General features: G+C 42.9%; 1 protein-coding gene across 2 annotated transcripts in view; it reads left to right on the top strand.

Annotated features, from left to right (window-relative positions):
* Positions 1-10,090: 10,090 nt before the first annotated feature.
* The window catches only part of stx18 (syntaxin 18), a 159,089-nt gene continuing 152,625 nt past the window's right edge, over positions 10,091-16,554 (top strand). For both annotated transcript variants that reach the window (XM_043674246.2, XM_043674245.2), the window contains exon 1: positions 10,091-10,276. In XM_043674246.2, coding sequence (XP_043530181.1) covers positions 10,124-10,276 — 153 coding nt within the window. In that variant the 5' untranslated portion in view covers positions 10,091-10,123. The remainder of the gene's footprint in view (positions 10,277-16,554) is intronic.

Below are 16,554 nucleotides of genomic sequence, written 5' to 3'. Positions count from 1 at the left end.
ATAATGTGAGATGGCAAAAGTTAAGCAATGTAAGCCTCTTGAGAAGATGTCCATGCATTCTGACAGAGGTTTTAAAATTATTCACAGTTTCAGATATTAAGGCACCTCATTAACTAGGGAAGGTTTTAAAATGATCCATATACTTTTTCAGATCAAAGGAAAAATTCATGTTACTTAATAATTGGTTTGCATTTCTGTCTGGAGACAGATAATATCCACCATGTTGCCACAGAGATGGATTGACAGGGCAATGTTCCTCTTATTTTGTTATATATCTCAATTTATTGGTTTCACACTCTGGGGTGCTCTGGAACTAGGGGTACTTGGAGACTGATTTGCAAATAGGATCCTTGCAGAGAATTAAATATCCAAATGCATTAAACACCATCAGATCTGTCTTGTGAAGCTAGTAGAGGAGATGATCGGTGGAACATTCTCAAAACTGTAAAGTTAAAAGAGATTTTTCATTGACCATCTCCTTTTGCTTTGCACTATCATCTCTTAAGCATTTAAGCTCAGTTTTCTACCTATCAGAGACCTTCCATTTTGTTCATTTGGCACCCTACCCAAACCAACTATTCCCTACCTCCCTGCTTATTATATATAACTTTTTCCAAGTCTGGTAATGAGTAAAATATTAAAATGTTCCTGTTTCTCTTTTGAGAGATGCTACCAGACGTGGTTTTTCGAGAATTTTCTATTTTAATTTTAAACATCAATACCAGTAGAACTTTATTTCAGGTTAAATGCACATTGAAATGTGAGAATTGCACTTGTATTTTGTGACTGGAAATAAAATTTACCTTATAAATTATTTCTCACTTTTATGTATAGTGCAATTGTTTATGCATTTGGGTGAAATTATTTGGTCACTGTTTTAATGAAGCTCTTAACTTGTTTCAGTAGCTTTGTTAAAATAGTGAATCCCATTTCTAAATATTTGTGACAAGGTAGCTTTTCCCTCTAGAATTTCGTACAGTCTCAGGGACTTTTCTTTAAGACATTACTTGCCAATTTATTTTAAATCGTTCGTTGCAATCAGAAGGTGTCTGTTGCTCTCTGAAAGAGAAGTTATGCAAGGTAATAACAAACATCTTGTGTAATTTGTTCAAAATACATTTTTGTTCTGAAGCTCCTTTTGAATGCCAATATAGATGTTTACATTCACAAGGTTCAGCCACTATTATAAAGGAATCCAACAGCCTTTGTGTTTTCAAATCAATTAGGTTTCTGCATATAAACGTATCGATTTGACCAGATAGCTTTATGATATTACAATTGAAAATCACAAGAAACAGGAGAAGTGCATTATTCAGCAACTTTAGCCTGCTCTATCATTTAATAAGACTGTGACTGATCAGACTGTGGGTTTTGTCAACTTTCCTGCTAGTTCCCACAATCTTTGACTCCCTGGCAAATCAAAAATCTATGTCAGCCTTGGTTGTATTCAGTGAACCAGCCTCCACTCTCTTTGAAGAGAATTCCAAACAAGCCTCGGAGTAGAAATACATCCTCTTTCCACCTTAAATGAGGGACCACATTTTTAAAAATTGTACCCCAGTTTCCCAAGATGGGAAACATCCCATCAATACCTACACTATTATCCCAATCAAAATCTGAGATATTTCAATAAATCATTTTCCATTATTATGACCTCTTAAAGAACATAGAGCATTGAACAGGTCTTTTGGCCTACCTGTCTGTGCCAACCATGATGCCATTCATCTGTCTGCACATTGTCCATATTCCTCTATTCCCTGTCTGTTCGTTTATCTGTCTAAAGGCCTCAAACATTAATGTATCTGCTTCTACTGCCTCCCTGGCAGTATTTTCCAGGCACTTAAGCATCCATTGCATGAAAAAACTTTCCTCTCACATTACCTTTAAACTTTTCTCCTCATCTTAAATCTGGAATTTGCCATGAACACCCCAGGGTCAAAGATTTCAACTATCCACCCTACAATGTCTTATAATGTTATATGTTTCTAGGTCGCTTCTCAGCCTCCAATGCTCTAGTGAAAATAATCCAAGTTTATCCAACCTTTCCTTATAGCTAATACACTCCAATCCAAGCAACATCTTGGGATAACCTCATTTGCACCCTCTATAAAGTCTCCACTTCCTTTCTCTAGAGTCCTTTTCATAGAGTGCTGACCAGAACTGCACACAATATTCCAAATGCAGCCTAACTAAATTCAGAAACTAAAGGTGGCATGGTAGCACAGCGGTTAGTACTGCTGCTTCACAGCACCAGAGACTCTGATTCAATTCCAGCTTTGGGTGTCTGTTTATCTAGAATTTGCACATTATCTGTGTGGGTTTTTTCACACAGTCCAAAGATGTGCAGGTTAGGTGGATTGGCCATGGTAAATTGACCTGTAGTATTCAGGGATTTCCAGGCTAGATGGATTAGCCATGATAATTGCTGGGTTATGGGGATAGAGTGGGGTTTTGGGTGGAATGTGCTTCAGAGGGTCAGTGCAGACTCACTGCCAAATAGCCTCTTTCTGTACTGTGAGATTTCTATGATGCTTATACAGCTGCAACATGACTTGCCAACTTTTATACTCAATGCCCTGACTGAAGGCAAGCATACCATACGCCTTCTTTACCACTTTATCTACTGATGTTCCCACTTTCGGGGAGCTATGAGTTTGGACCCCAATGTCCCTCTATATATCAATGCTCCTAAGGGTCCTGCCACTTTCCTCTTGCTTGATGGATGGCTCTGGTAGAATTCTGCAGATGACACAAAAATTGGTGGAGTTGTGGATAGTGAGGAAGATTGTCAAAGGAAACACTAATTCTAGCAGAGTCATCCATTGAACAGAGCTTGTTAGTAGATAATGTGCTTCCACTACCTTGACAGGTCATTTGGTGCTCTGCAGTATGCCCCACATGGTTTCATGGATTATGGTCTGCAAGCTGTGACCAAACAATGCAGTAATTTATTTGATTAGAATGACCAGGAATAGCAACACACCTCATCTAAAGATAATGAACAGGACAAGCCTGAGAACGAACACATGAATATGCTTGAACATTTAATAGATTATAGGGCCCCTAAGCAGACATACTAGAGATAATCTGATATGCATGAGACTCACCCAAGATTGAGGGTCCTACATGAGCATTAAACAATTATCAAGACAGCTTTGCGTGTTTGGCATGTCTTGCAACCACTGTCACCAAATGCCCAAGAGTTAACTCTGGTGTCTTCTATCACCTAGAAATTAGCAAGAGGAGTGGACCTCCGTCACACACTTTATCTCAGGAAGATTCATGTGCCAGCAAGCAGCCTACCATTAAAGAGATCACAGAACGTAATTGATTACTATAGGTCCTCAACTTCACATAAGGCAATTCAATTGTCTCTATTGAAAGCTTGGAGAAATACTGTTCTAAAATTTCAATACTCACACTTGCAGTAGCCAAGTTGTGCCTTTATTACACATGTGCGGAGCCAACTCTGAACAGTTCAGCACTTTTAACCAGCTGTTTAAATAAACACAATTTATATACATTTTCATTATCAGTTACAATTTAATGGTATTAAGTTGGTAAAGGCTACAGTGTAACAGCTTCCAGTGGGCTGATAATCATGACCCTGTACAGTAATTGCAATACAATGACTTGTATTGTACTTCCAGAGACAGTAAAGAATAGATGTGCCTATTCACTTGGTGTGACAATAGTCTTACCCATTTCTTAGTTAGGTTTCCTGTGCATTGTTTGTGCGTTTCCTATTTCTTAATGGGTCATCTTATGTCATTGTTTGTTTGTGCTTTAGCACCCTAGCTGCTGGACTTAATGGCGCTCTAAAATAAATCCTAATTTTGCACCTTTACTATGAAGCATAATCAGTTTTTGATTTGCTCGAGCCCTGCAAATTAGGCAAGCACTTATTATCCATTCCTAATTGGCCTTGGGAAATCCTCTTGAACCACTGCAGTGGGTAGGTACACCTGTATTGTTATTAGGAAGGGAGTTCAAGAATTTTGACTCAGTGATGGTGAAGGAATGGAGATATCACTCCAAGTCAGGATGGTGCGTGGAAAACAACTTGTAGGTGATGGTACTCCATTCCTCTGTTGCTCTTGCCCTTTAACATGATAGAGGTCATGGGTTAGGAAAATGCTAAGAGGCTTGGTGAGTTCCTGCAATGCATCAGTTAGCATGGTGGCTCAGTGGTTAACACTGCTGCCTCACAACACCAGGCACCTAGGTTTGATTCAGGCAACTGACTATATGGAGTTTGCACATTATCCCTGTGTCTGTATGGGTTTCCTCTGAGTATTCTGGTTTCCTCCCACATAGATGTGCAGGTTAGTTGCCTTGGTCTTAATGTCCAGGGATGTGCAGGCAAGGTGGGTTAGCCATGAGAAATGCAAAGTTATAAGAATTGGGTGTTTCTGGATGGGATTGTCTTCAGAGGATCGGTGTGGACTTGATAGGCCAAATGGCCTGCTTCTGCACTGTATGGATTCTATGATGATCTTGTAGATGGCACATACTGTGAGTATGATGGTACTGAGAGAGGATATTTCAGACCAAAAGACATAGGCTAAATGGCCTAATTCTACCCTATCAAGCCTGCTCCATTGTGGCTGATTATATTTTTCAACCCCATTCTCTTGCCTTCTCCTCCAAGCAAGTAAGAATCTATTTACCTCTGTCTTAAATACAGAATGAGCAGCCAAAAGAAGTGGTGGAGGCTGGTACAATTACATTTAAAGGCATCTAGATGGAGACATGAATAGGAAGGGTTTAGAGGGATATGGACAAAATGCTGGGAAATGCAACTAGATTTGTTTAGGATATCTGGTCGGCATGGACCAGTTGGACCAAAGGGTCTGTTTACATGCTATACATCTCTTATGATTTCAAATATACAATGATGTGGACTCCACAGCTTTCTGTGCCCATGGGCTCCACAGATTTACCACCCTTTGGCTCAAGAAATTCCTCTTCATCTCAGTTCTAAAGGGTTTTCCCTTCACTAAGGCTATGCCTTCCAGTCCTAGTTTCTCCTACTAATAGAAACATCTTCTCCATGTCCACTCTATCCAGGCTCTCAGTATTCTCTAAGTTTCAATCAGACTCCCCCCATATCCTTCTAAATTCCATTGGGTGCATACACAGAGTACTCAACCACTTCTCGTATGTCAAGCTCTTCATCCCTGAGATAATTCTTGTAAATGTTTTCTAGACCCTCTCCAAGGCCAGTACATCTTTCCTTATATATGAGCCCTAAAATTTTCCAAATGCAGCCTGATGAGAGCCATATATGGCTTCAGCAGTACATCAGTGCTCTTTAAATGTCCTCCTGAAATGAATGCTAACATTGCATTTGCCCTGCTAACCACCAACTGAAACTGCATGATAGAAAAGCAGGCACCTGGAAAAGCATAGCAAGCCAGGCAACATCAGGAGTGGAGAAGTCCGACATTTTGGGTATAACCCTTCTTTAGAAATGGAGGTGGGGGGAGTTACAGATAAATGGGGGAGCAGAATGGTGAGGTAGTGATAGATGAATACAGGTGGTAGGCATGACCTGCTGGGTCAATAGGAATGAATCCAGTTGGTAGCTGGAAGGAGGGGTCAGTCGGAGGGATAGAAAGAAGGAAGCGGGGCTGGAAACAGAGTCGAGGGATGGGTGGCAAAGTTATTTGAAATTGAAGAACTCAACGTTGAGTCCTCCAGGTTGCAGGTTGCCCAGGCGGAAGATGAGGTATGGTTCCTCCAATTTGGGGTCTGATTAAGTGTGGCAATGGAGGAGACCTAGGATGGACATGGAAGAGAGGGAATGGGAGGGGAATTGAAATGGGTGGTGGCCAGGCAGTCAGGCTTGCCCTTACAAGCCTGGCTGTGATGCTCAGCGAAATGTGCCCTTAGTTTACATTTGGTCTCACCGATGTAGAGAAAACTACATAGGGAGCACTGGATACAGTAAATTAGGTTGGAGGGGCAGGTGGACCTCTCCATGGAGGTCGTGTACCGACAGGATTTGCATCTTTCACGGTTGCAGGGGAAGGTACCAGGGGTTCGGGGGGGGTTGGTGGGGAGTGTGGTGCGAATCACATAGTGCCAAGGGAATGGTCCACGTAGAAGACAGAGAAGGGTGGGGAAGGGAAGATGTTCTTGGTGGTGTGATCTAATTGGAATTGGTGGAAATGTTTGAAGATGATACGTTGGATGCATAGACTGGTGGGGTGGAAAGTGAGGACAAGGTGTATCCTGTCTTTATTATGTTTGAATAGGGCAAGTTTTAGAGCAGTGGGAGGGGGAATAGAAGGGGTACAGAACAGGGCTGGACGAAAGGAGGGGGAAAGCACATTGTTTAAAGTAGGGGGACATCTGGGATGCATGGGAGTGGAACATCTGCTTGGCAGAGCAGATGCGACAGACACAGAGGAACTGGGAAAAAGGGATGAAGGTTTCACAGGATACTAGATGGGAGGTCATATAGTCCAGGTAGTTAAGGGAGTCTGTAGGTTAGTAGTAAATGTCAGTCTGTAAACTGTCGCAAGAGATTGAAACAGAGAGGTCAACAAAGGGGAGGGAGATGTCAGAGATGGACCAAGTGAATTTAAAGGCAGAGTGGGCATTGTTGGCATAGTTGATGAACTGCTCCAGTTAAGCCTGTATACAGGATTCAGCCATCGATGTGATGGCAAAAGAATTGGGAAACAGTACTTGTGTATGTACTGAAGGAGGACTGTTCAATGTAGCTGACAAAGAGGTAAGTGTAGCTCAGGCCCATGAGAGTGCCTGGATTTCGATGAAATGGGAACAGTTGAAGGAAAAGTTATTGTAAGAGAGGACTAACTTGGCGAAGCAGAGGAGGGTATTGATGGAGTGGGTCTGGATGAGCCTGTTGGAGAGAAAGAACCCTGAAGGTATGCAGACTGCCCTTGTAGGGTGTGGATGTATATAGGGACTGCATGTCTCTGGTGAAGATAAAGCGCATAGGGCCAGGGAACTGGAGGTTTCCAAAGAGGTGGAAGTCGTGGATGGTATCCCAAATGTAGGTGGGGAAGTGCCTGGACCAAAGGGGAGAAAATGGAGTCAAGGTAGGAAGAAATGAGGTCCGTGGGGCAGGAGCATGCAGAGACAATGGATCAGTCGGGGTAGTTTGGGCTTGTGGATCTTGGGGAGCAAGTAGAACTGGGCAGTGCAGGGCTGGGACACAATGAGATCACTGGAGGGGAGATCACTGGAGGCAATGAGGTCATGTAGCTGACAAAGAGGGAAGTGTAGCTCGGGCCCATGCAAGTGCCTGGATTTGGGCGAAATGAAGGAAAACTTATTGTAAGTGAGGACTAACTTGGCGAAGAGTGGCCCAACCTGGGTGAGAGTGGCCTAATGGGCCTTGGTGGGGTTGTGATCATGGGTGAGGTTGGACATGCTGTCAAGAGGGCTGGCGTTCGGCCACTGCGACATAGAGCCCCACCTTGGTCAGTGGGTTTGATGGTGAAATAGGGATTTGTGTGGAGGGAATGGTGCATTGCACATTCAGCGGGGGTGAGGTTGGAGTGGACAGGGGGTGGGTAGAGAAATCGGGGTGGCTGATGTCACGTCAGCCATCTCAAGCTGAAGATGCATGTTAGCCTTAAGAGAACACTGATCTAGAGCTCCCAAGTCAATTTGTGCTTCAAAGTTTTGAAGCCTTTCCCCATTTAGAAAATAGTTTACACTTCTATTCTTCCTACCAAAGTGCATAACCTCATACATTCCCACATTGTATTCCATCTGCCACTTCTTTGTCCACTTGCCTAGTCAGTCAAAGTTCTTCTGCAGCCTCTCCACTTCCTGTCCCGCCACCTATCTTTGTGTCACCTGCAAACTTAGCAACAATGCCCTCAGTTCCTTTGTCCAGATCGTTAATGTATAAAGCAAATAGTTGTGGTTCCAACAGTGACCCCTGCGAAACTCCATTAATCACTGGCAGCCATCCTGAAAGAGTCCTTTATCCTCACTTTTGCCAGTTACCCAATCCTTCATCCATGAAGATCACGCTTGAGGTGTTAATCACGTCAGCTGTTTTCTTTTGAATGGTGTCTTGAGTGTTGTAGGAGTTGTATTCACCTGGTAAATGCAGAGTCCTGACTTGTTACCTTGTAGATATTGGACAGGTTTTGGGTAGCCAGAACATGGTGGCACAGTGGTTAGCACTACTGCTTCACAGGGCCAGAGACCCAAGTTCAATTCCCGCCTCAGGCAACTCTGTGTGTGGAGTTTGCACATTCTCCCCGTGTCTGTGTGGGTTTCCTCGGGGTGCTCCGGTTTCCTCCCACAGACCAAAGATGTGCAGGTTAGGTGAACTGGCCATGCTAAGTTGCCCATAGTGTTAGGTGTAGGGGAATGGGTCTGGAGGGTCGGTGTGGACTTGTTGGGCCAAAGGGCCTGTTTCCACACTGTAAGTAATCTAATCTTAAAAAAGGCAATTTCTAACCTGTGACAAGCTCTTGTAGCCAGTGTATATGATCAGTTCAGTGCCTGATCAAATGATAACTCTTAACTGCTGATAATGGGAAACTATTGATATTAATGACATTGAACATGGATTCTCTCTTGTTCGAAATAGTCATTACCTGGATGTGTTTCACTTATCAAATATTATGCAGTATTGCTGTACATTGAACATGGAAAACTACAGGACCCAAGGCATTGTGAATGGTGCTGAATTTTGTGCAGTCAGCAGCAAACGTCCCCATATGGAGGGAAGGTTAAGGAATCTGCAAAGGTACTTTTCCAGAAATGACTGACCTCCCAAAAAAAGAAACCATTTTACTGTGTGCTTGATATGAGTCCAACTAGCATAATGTATTTTTGATTCCCATTGCCTTTACTTTTACTACAGATTCAGGCAATATGCTTGACACTACTTATGATGGAGTATTTGCAAAGCCTGCATGTCCTACAGATTGGCAAGTGGACACACAAACAATAAAGACTGAATGGAAACAGACACCTGTCTTTTAAACAACAGATGTTTAGCATTGCTCTTCAGCTAAAGTGTTTCAAAAATTTGGCAACACCATGTTATAGTTTATTTGGAAGGGCTGTATCAGGTAGCTAACTGATGAAGGAGCAGCACTCCAAAAGCTAGTACTTCCAAATAAACCTGTTGGACTATAACCTGGTGTTGGGTGATTTTTAGACTTTGTCCACCCCAGTCCAACACTGGCACCTCCACATCATTAAAAAAAATGTTCATGGGATGTGGGTTTCACTGACTACACCAGCACTTATTGCCCATCCTTAATTGGCCTGGGGTGGTGGTGATGGGCTGCCCTCTTGCCAATCATGAGACATGCCACTACAGTTAGGTTGTCCAATAAATCAAGCCCACAAAAACTCTAAAGCACATATAAACATAATAAAAACACATTTACATTACAAAGTGGATTTAAGGAAAATCCCATGCTATAATTGTGCTTTCATAAATTAATTTCCCACCACCACATCTTGGTGTGAACCCAATACCAGCAAATGAGCTGGAGGTTGGTGTTGACTATGATGTTCTATTATAGAAATGTGTTGCTGGAGAAGCGCAGCAGGTCAGGCAGCATCTAGGGAACAGGAGAATCGACGTTTCGGGTATTAGCCCTTCTTCACGATGTTCTATTGCCTACGATGACTGTATTCCCTTCTCACAGAAAGGAAGTTGCCCTCATGTTCTGGGGAAGGGTCGAAACGTTAACTTTGATTTCTCTCCACAGATGCTGCCAGACCTGCTGAGCTTGTCCAACAACTTCTGTTTTTGTTTCTGCTTTACAGCATCCGCGGCTCTTCCGGTTTTTATTCTGGTCTCCATGGCGACCGCGGGCTCAGCCGATAACGACCCATTGAGTAAAGCGCTCTCAGAAACCATGAGACCCGGCGTCAGAATTATTCTCCTCCACCCGACCACACGCACAGTTCCTCAGCCTTTCCCACCGTCTCTCCGCGTCCCGCCACCAGCTTTGAATCCCCCGTTCCGTTTCCAAGGTAGGTCGGACGGCGCACGACAACGGCCGCGGTCGCCGGGTGATGACGTCGCCACCGCTGCCTGCGCCCGGACGGCAGGGCGCGGTCGCGCTATGATGACCTGTACTAGGGTGACGTGTCTTCGGGCAAAATGGCGGCCGACATCACGCTGCTGTTCCGAGCGAGTGTGAAAACCGTCAAAACTCGGAACAAGGCGATCGGTGTCAGCGGCGAACCGGTCAAGGAGGAGATCCTGAGGAAGGGGAGGACCAGGGCCGAGTTCACTGCCCGGGCCAGAGAAGTGGTGAGTGCCAGAGAGACAATGTGAACAGTGTGTCAGGGATACAAAGTTATTGTGACGAAGGCTGAAAAAAGTTGCATTTCTGTGGCACCCTCAACGTCCACCGGACAGCATCCCCCCGCCGCCCGCGCACACTTCTCTCCAAAGTGCTTTACAGACAATGGTACATTTCTGAAATGTAGTCGCTGTTGCACTGTAGGCAACACAGCGGTCAGCCGGTGTGCCTACAGCAATCTGATGTAAACATAGTACTTTACCGTTTAGTTAGAAAATGGTTTGTGGTCTGGTGGTCAACTCTCCGTTGAACATCGCCGGGTGTTGCTCGGGTGATCCACTCTGGCACGACAGTCTCTTCTGCATCTATTGCGGGACTCGGAGACCTCTGTTTGCAATGGCCGTTCTACTGACCAGCTGATTTCCAGAGCCAGGGTAACTTCCATATGTCCTTGTAACAGGTATGGATGCCCAAGAAGGCATGGCGCTGCAGATAATTCATTTTACAGATGATCATTATCCGGTTAATATGGCCTCGTCAGCACAGAGAACAAGCATGTTCCAGACGTTTGAGTTTGTGTCCTTATCCTGCTAAGATACACTGAGGATTCATTAGCATAAGTGAAGGTGAAAACGCTTCCAGAGATAATTTGCTGGTTACTGTGGAGTCTACATATGTAAGACTATAAACAAACTCCAGCGTCATGTTGTCAATGCTTATAGATGGCATATGGCAACATTCTAAAAATGATCATGGTACTATTGATCATACCAACCTTTTACAGGTGTGAGAGAGTCTGTTGCTCAGTATGGAATGTTCATGTAGCATTGTCAGCCTAGAGCAACTGAGATAAGAACTTGATGCACATTTGTCTTAGATCTTCAGTGGGTGAGACTGAGTAGATTTCTTTCAGTTCTGGTACATAAGTAGGTACTGGTCACCAGATGGTATACAGCATTAGCAAAGAGGAGAATATGCCAAAATATGTTGGTGTCATAACACAACTGTTTTTGACCCCGCTGCAGATTTCAAAGGGTGCTAATCTGGCCCTAGCTGACCTTGTTCAGTATTTTGTTAAGAAAAGAAGATCTTATTGAGCAACTTCAGCAGGTTACCAATTTTGTCCAGTAGCACAAATGGGCTGTTTCTCCTAATGTGGTTAAATGCATTGGTGAAGTCAAAATCAATATATTGCCATTGCTCACATCATTTGTCTTGCACCTGCTGGACTGAGAAGATCATGTCAACTTTAAATTTCAAGTTCGGAAACTATACTGATTCGAAATAGATGCATTCAGCCGAGATCTGGAGACTGACGAAGGCATCGCGGGAAGATTTGTTAGTCATGTTACTTGGCAGGGAGATGCCTTTATAGTTCTTGCAGTTGCTGCAGCCACCCTTGTTTTTGTGTATGGTCTTAGTCTTCGAATCATGCCTATCCTGGGCATTGTCACCTCTTTCCAGCAGAGACAGAGAATTTGTGCAGATGCTGCAGGAGTACCTGTTTCTTGTGCTGGATGAATTAAAGTCGTATAGCACCAGCACCTTGAGCTTAACCCATTGCAAAAAATAGCTTTACTGAGCCATGGACTCAATATCTGGCTCTGCCATGATAGGCAGGTTTTCATGATACCGAGAACTTCTACAGTGATGATCTATACAGTACAATTTATTGCAGTGTTCAAATTATCTCTCCGACTTTATATTGTAGCCAATGATGACTGCCCTGTCGTTGTTTACAAGGGAGCAGTTTTCTTTGCTGATGGCACTGTTGCCTTTTGGATTGCTTCATACGTGCTTGTGACATCTCTGTATCAAAGGACATCTGGTCTTGCTGAAACTTGCAATCATTTCATGTCTATTGTGACTAGCAGTCTGTCAGACTTTATTTCAAACAGCTCTTAATGCATCCCTCAGATTTCTCTTGTAATTCACGAGAGGGAAGGAGCTAGATAACCTCTGTTTTTGTGTTGTTGGTTTAGGGATATATATTGGCTTAGATAGCAGGGATGCCTCCACTGCTGTTTGACCTTGTGCCATTTTTGACCATCTGAGAGGGCATTTAGAGCTTCAGTTTAATGTCTCAACAGAAAGACAACACTTCTGACAGTACAGCATTTCTTCAGTACTGAACTGGAGTGTCAGGCTTAATTTTTTTTGTTGAAGATCTAGAGTGATACTAGAATCTCAAACATCGGACTTGAAGTGATGGTCTACCAACTGAACTGCAGCTGATATATTTACATATTATCATGAAATCCAGAAGCTCTTCACAATCAGTGTTGAAGTGTGGCACTTTTACTGTGGTGGCCATATTTCACACAGTAATGCTCCTCGAATTGACCAGAGATGGCCAACTAATGCTCTGCAACCAGTGTTGATGGTTATGTTGAAGACAACATAGTAATGTACAATATCTTGCTTTGTCATTTGTGTGTCACTAAATAATCAGTAGTTGCTGTCAATGATTCATCATAAAAGTGCAGTCAGTTGTACTCATGGAAGTGCCAGCCAGTATGTTCATGCAACATCCTACAAGTGCAAATGATTGAATAACTAGACAATCTGTTTAGGAGACGTGGGTTGAGGAGAAATGTTGGCAAGGAGATGAAGCATTCCTGATGAAGGGCTTATGCCCGAAATGTCAATTCTCCTGCTCCTCGGATGCAGCCTGACCTTCTGTGCTTTTCCAGCACTACACTCTCGACACAGGAGACTAAGCACTACTGTTATTACAAGGAACAAGAATAGGCCAGTTGACCTTTTGAACTTATTCTGCCATTCAATAAAATCATGTGATTTTTAACCTCAACTTCACGTTTCTGCATACTCCCAAATCATTTTTCGTTCCAATAGCGCATTGAGATTATTTTTGTTGTTTTGAGTAGATAAATAGGCCCCAATACAATGCCTTATCCAAATGTCAGTTGACAAATGCAACAGGTATTCATGACCACATTTGAATGTCAGACTAAGCACTCAAGTCGTTAAGGCTAAAATTCATAGTATTCTGATATAAAACAAAGAACTGTGGATGTTGGAGATCTGAAATAAAAACAGAAATTTCTGGAGAAACTCAGCAGGTCTGGCAGTATCAGTGTGGAAAAAGAAGAGTTCATGTTTGATTCAAGTAACTCTTCATCAAAATTGATAGCAGCTAAGAAGCTGGTGAAGAAGGGGTTGGGGGTGAGTGAATGTGAGCAGATAGGTGGAGACTAAGCCCAGAGAATGAGAGATTGAATGAAGTGCAGGTAAATTGCTCGCGTTGTCTGGGTATTGATCTTTACATTGAGGAGACTGAGTGCCAGCTCACAGATGCTGTCTCCTATCTCCATGAACTATGATTCCCCCCTCTTGAGAATCAGGCCATTGTATCACCAACCTTATCTCATCTGTGATCTCTTTCTCCTCCACCACAATCTCCTTCATTCAATGTAGTCTACTGTATTTGCTGCTCGCAATGTGATCTTGTCTACGCTGGGGAGACTAAAAGCGGACTGAGTGCCATTGTGTAGAACACCTATATTCTGTCTGTAAAAATAACCCCAACCTTTCAGTCACTTGCCACTTCAACACATTACCGTGTTCCCATGCCAACATTTCTGTCTCAGGTCTGCCCCAGTGTTCCACTGCATCTCAACACAAGTTTGAGCATCAACTTATCTTTCGCTTGGGAACCCTGCGGCATTGAGGATGCAATATAGAGTTACATACTTTAGAGCCTGAATACGTCCTTCCATGTTTTTTACTCTCTCTCCCACTCACACTCACTCTCACTCTCACTCTCACTCTCACACTCACACTCACACTCACTCTCACTCTCACACTCACTCTCACACTCACTCTCACACTCACTCTCACTCTCACTCTCACTCTCACTCTCACTCTCACTCTCACTCTCTCTCTCTCTCTCTCACACTCTCTCTCTCTCTCTCTCACACTCTCTCTCTCTCTCTCACAACTCTCTCTCTCTCTCTTCTCTCTCTCTCTCTCTCTCACACTCTCTCTCTCTCACACTCTCTCTCTCTCTCTCTCTCTCTCTCACACTCTCTCTCTCTCTCTCCCTCTCTCTCTCTCTCTCTCTCTCTCTCTCTCTCTCTCTCTCTCTCTCTCTCTCTCTCTCTCTCTCTCTCTCTCGTGCCCACTGTCATGCATGTTTTCTTGGTCTCTGGGCTTCGTCATCAACTATCTGCCCCCACACCTGTCACCTGCCTTCACCATAGATATCACTTTCTATCAGTTCTGATGAAGAGTCACTGGACTTGAAGTATTAATTCTGCTTTCTCCCCACTGATGGTGTCAGAGATGCTGAATTTCTTCAGCAATTTGTTTTTGTTTCGTGCTATTCACTGAACTGAATATACAAAATTGTACTTTTTCGTTAGTGGGAGAGGGTGCAATAAAGTGAGAGTCGAAACCAGAAATAGCATTTCTTTTTCTCAGTTTGCTTACCAGTAAAAGAGATTGTTCTTTCCAATTCTAGTAAAAACAACTGCGTATTCTAGAGCAATTAATATGAGTAACTGACTGGGAACCAACCTTTCAAGTCAATCAGTAGAGTTAGGGATAAGTAAATGCCTCCTAGCATTTAACTTTAGAGTGAATATTGAGGGAAGACTTCATTGTGTTGTTTGTTTCAGTCAATCACTTACTGTCATATTAATACAATTTAACTTAAAGTGGTCTTCAGATTTACCTTTTTTCTCTAATTTCATCCTTTGTGGACTGTTGGTTGTTAGTTTTTCCTTTCAATCCCGAAGAACCGCTTCTATTCCATTTTCCCTAACAAGTAATCTTTCTAACAATAGGCATCAGTTACCTGCGTTTTTCTGTTTTGCTTCAGCACTGTAGTTTCCCTATTCCCTAGGATTGATTGCTGGCAGAGGATTGGTCAGGAAGTGCCTAAACTTTAGTACAAATCAAATTTTGCTTGTACAAGTCATGCTGCTATAACATGCGTTTTGTTAATGCAAATTTGCCAGAACATGATTGAAGAATTGGGGGTGCTGTTTCTAAAGTGCAAACTTTTAAAACGTGTGTTGGCTGTAACGCGATTGTATCTCCAACACTTTAAGCGCTGTTTCTAAAGCGCGATTTTTCTAAAATACCGGGTTGCACAACATTGCAGCCATCATTTTATAGAAGAACTACTGATAATGAAAACTTAACTGACATCTATAACTTCAGTTCTGAAATTACCAGTCTTTGGAATGGTTTTAACAATGCCTGCGATGGAAGAGAACTTGATCAAAGAAGTCGTTCAAACCAACTTCTTTGTAACTGGGATCGGCAGGTATTTAATGTTAGGAGCATATGAACTGATCAATTTAGTGTGACTTAGCACATGTGTGCTACTTGCAGTTAAGGGATAGAGTTGGTAATTAAGGAAGTTAGCAAAAGGTGGTGATCCTTTACTCTTCTTTTGGCTTTTTCTAACTTGTTCATCTTCCAGGTATTGATTCTTATTCTGCCATGGGAGAAGAAGCAAGTTATCTTGCAGTTTACAACTGTTTGCCGATGGTAAGGTTAATAAAGTATATAAAAATGTAATTAAGTATATAATTGAATAAAATAATTATGTACATATTAGAATACATAAAGGATAATAGGGTTAGTGATACAACTGCAGGAAGCACCTGGCTGCCAGTTTGCTCCAGGACAAAAAAAAGTCTGCAGTAAGTGATAGATGTTTAAGCAGTTTGGCTCAGGGTATATGACCTGCAGACTAAACTACAATAATGATGCGTTTATGAGGGGAAGGGTAACCTTGATTCTGCCTAGATACAAGGAGGCAGCCACCCCTGTCAGCATTGGGCCAACTGACTTGGTCAGGATTCAAGGACAGGAGAGTGTGATTGAATGAAGCAGGTGAGGAACCATGAGGACAGGAGTGCTGAAATCTCAGCCTTTGCTAATATCAAACAGATCCGAGGCTGTACTTATTTCTATTTGTTTTTGGATTGTTTGGATGTGAGTGGGCAGATCGGATAGATGTCGGATGGATGAGCTAACTGGCTGTGGTTCCAAAGGGCAGGAAACCATTCTAGTGAGGAGAGAAAAAAGGATCATAGTGTTCGAGTCAACAATATAGGCAGAGAATCTGAGTCTGGATTTCTACATTTGCTACCCAATGGCAAAGTTTGGGCCATCTACTCAGGGCTGCAGTTGGAGGGGGAGGATCCAGTGGTCATGATCCATTTAGGTACCAATGACATTACAGAACCACTTCCTTTATTCTGCCAAAGCCAAATGGGGAGCTAGGTGCCAAATTAAGATTCAAAGGTCA

This window comes from Chiloscyllium plagiosum, unplaced genomic scaffold (assembly GCF_037043375.1).
Source record: "Chiloscyllium plagiosum isolate Xiang-an unplaced genomic scaffold, Cpla_swu_hap1 HiC_scaffold_36, whole genome shotgun sequence".
NCBI lineage: Eukaryota > Metazoa > Chordata > Chondrichthyes > Orectolobiformes > Hemiscylliidae > Chiloscyllium > Chiloscyllium plagiosum.
The sequence above is the reverse complement of the archived record's forward strand: the minus strand, read 5'-3'. Positions and strand labels throughout refer to the sequence as shown.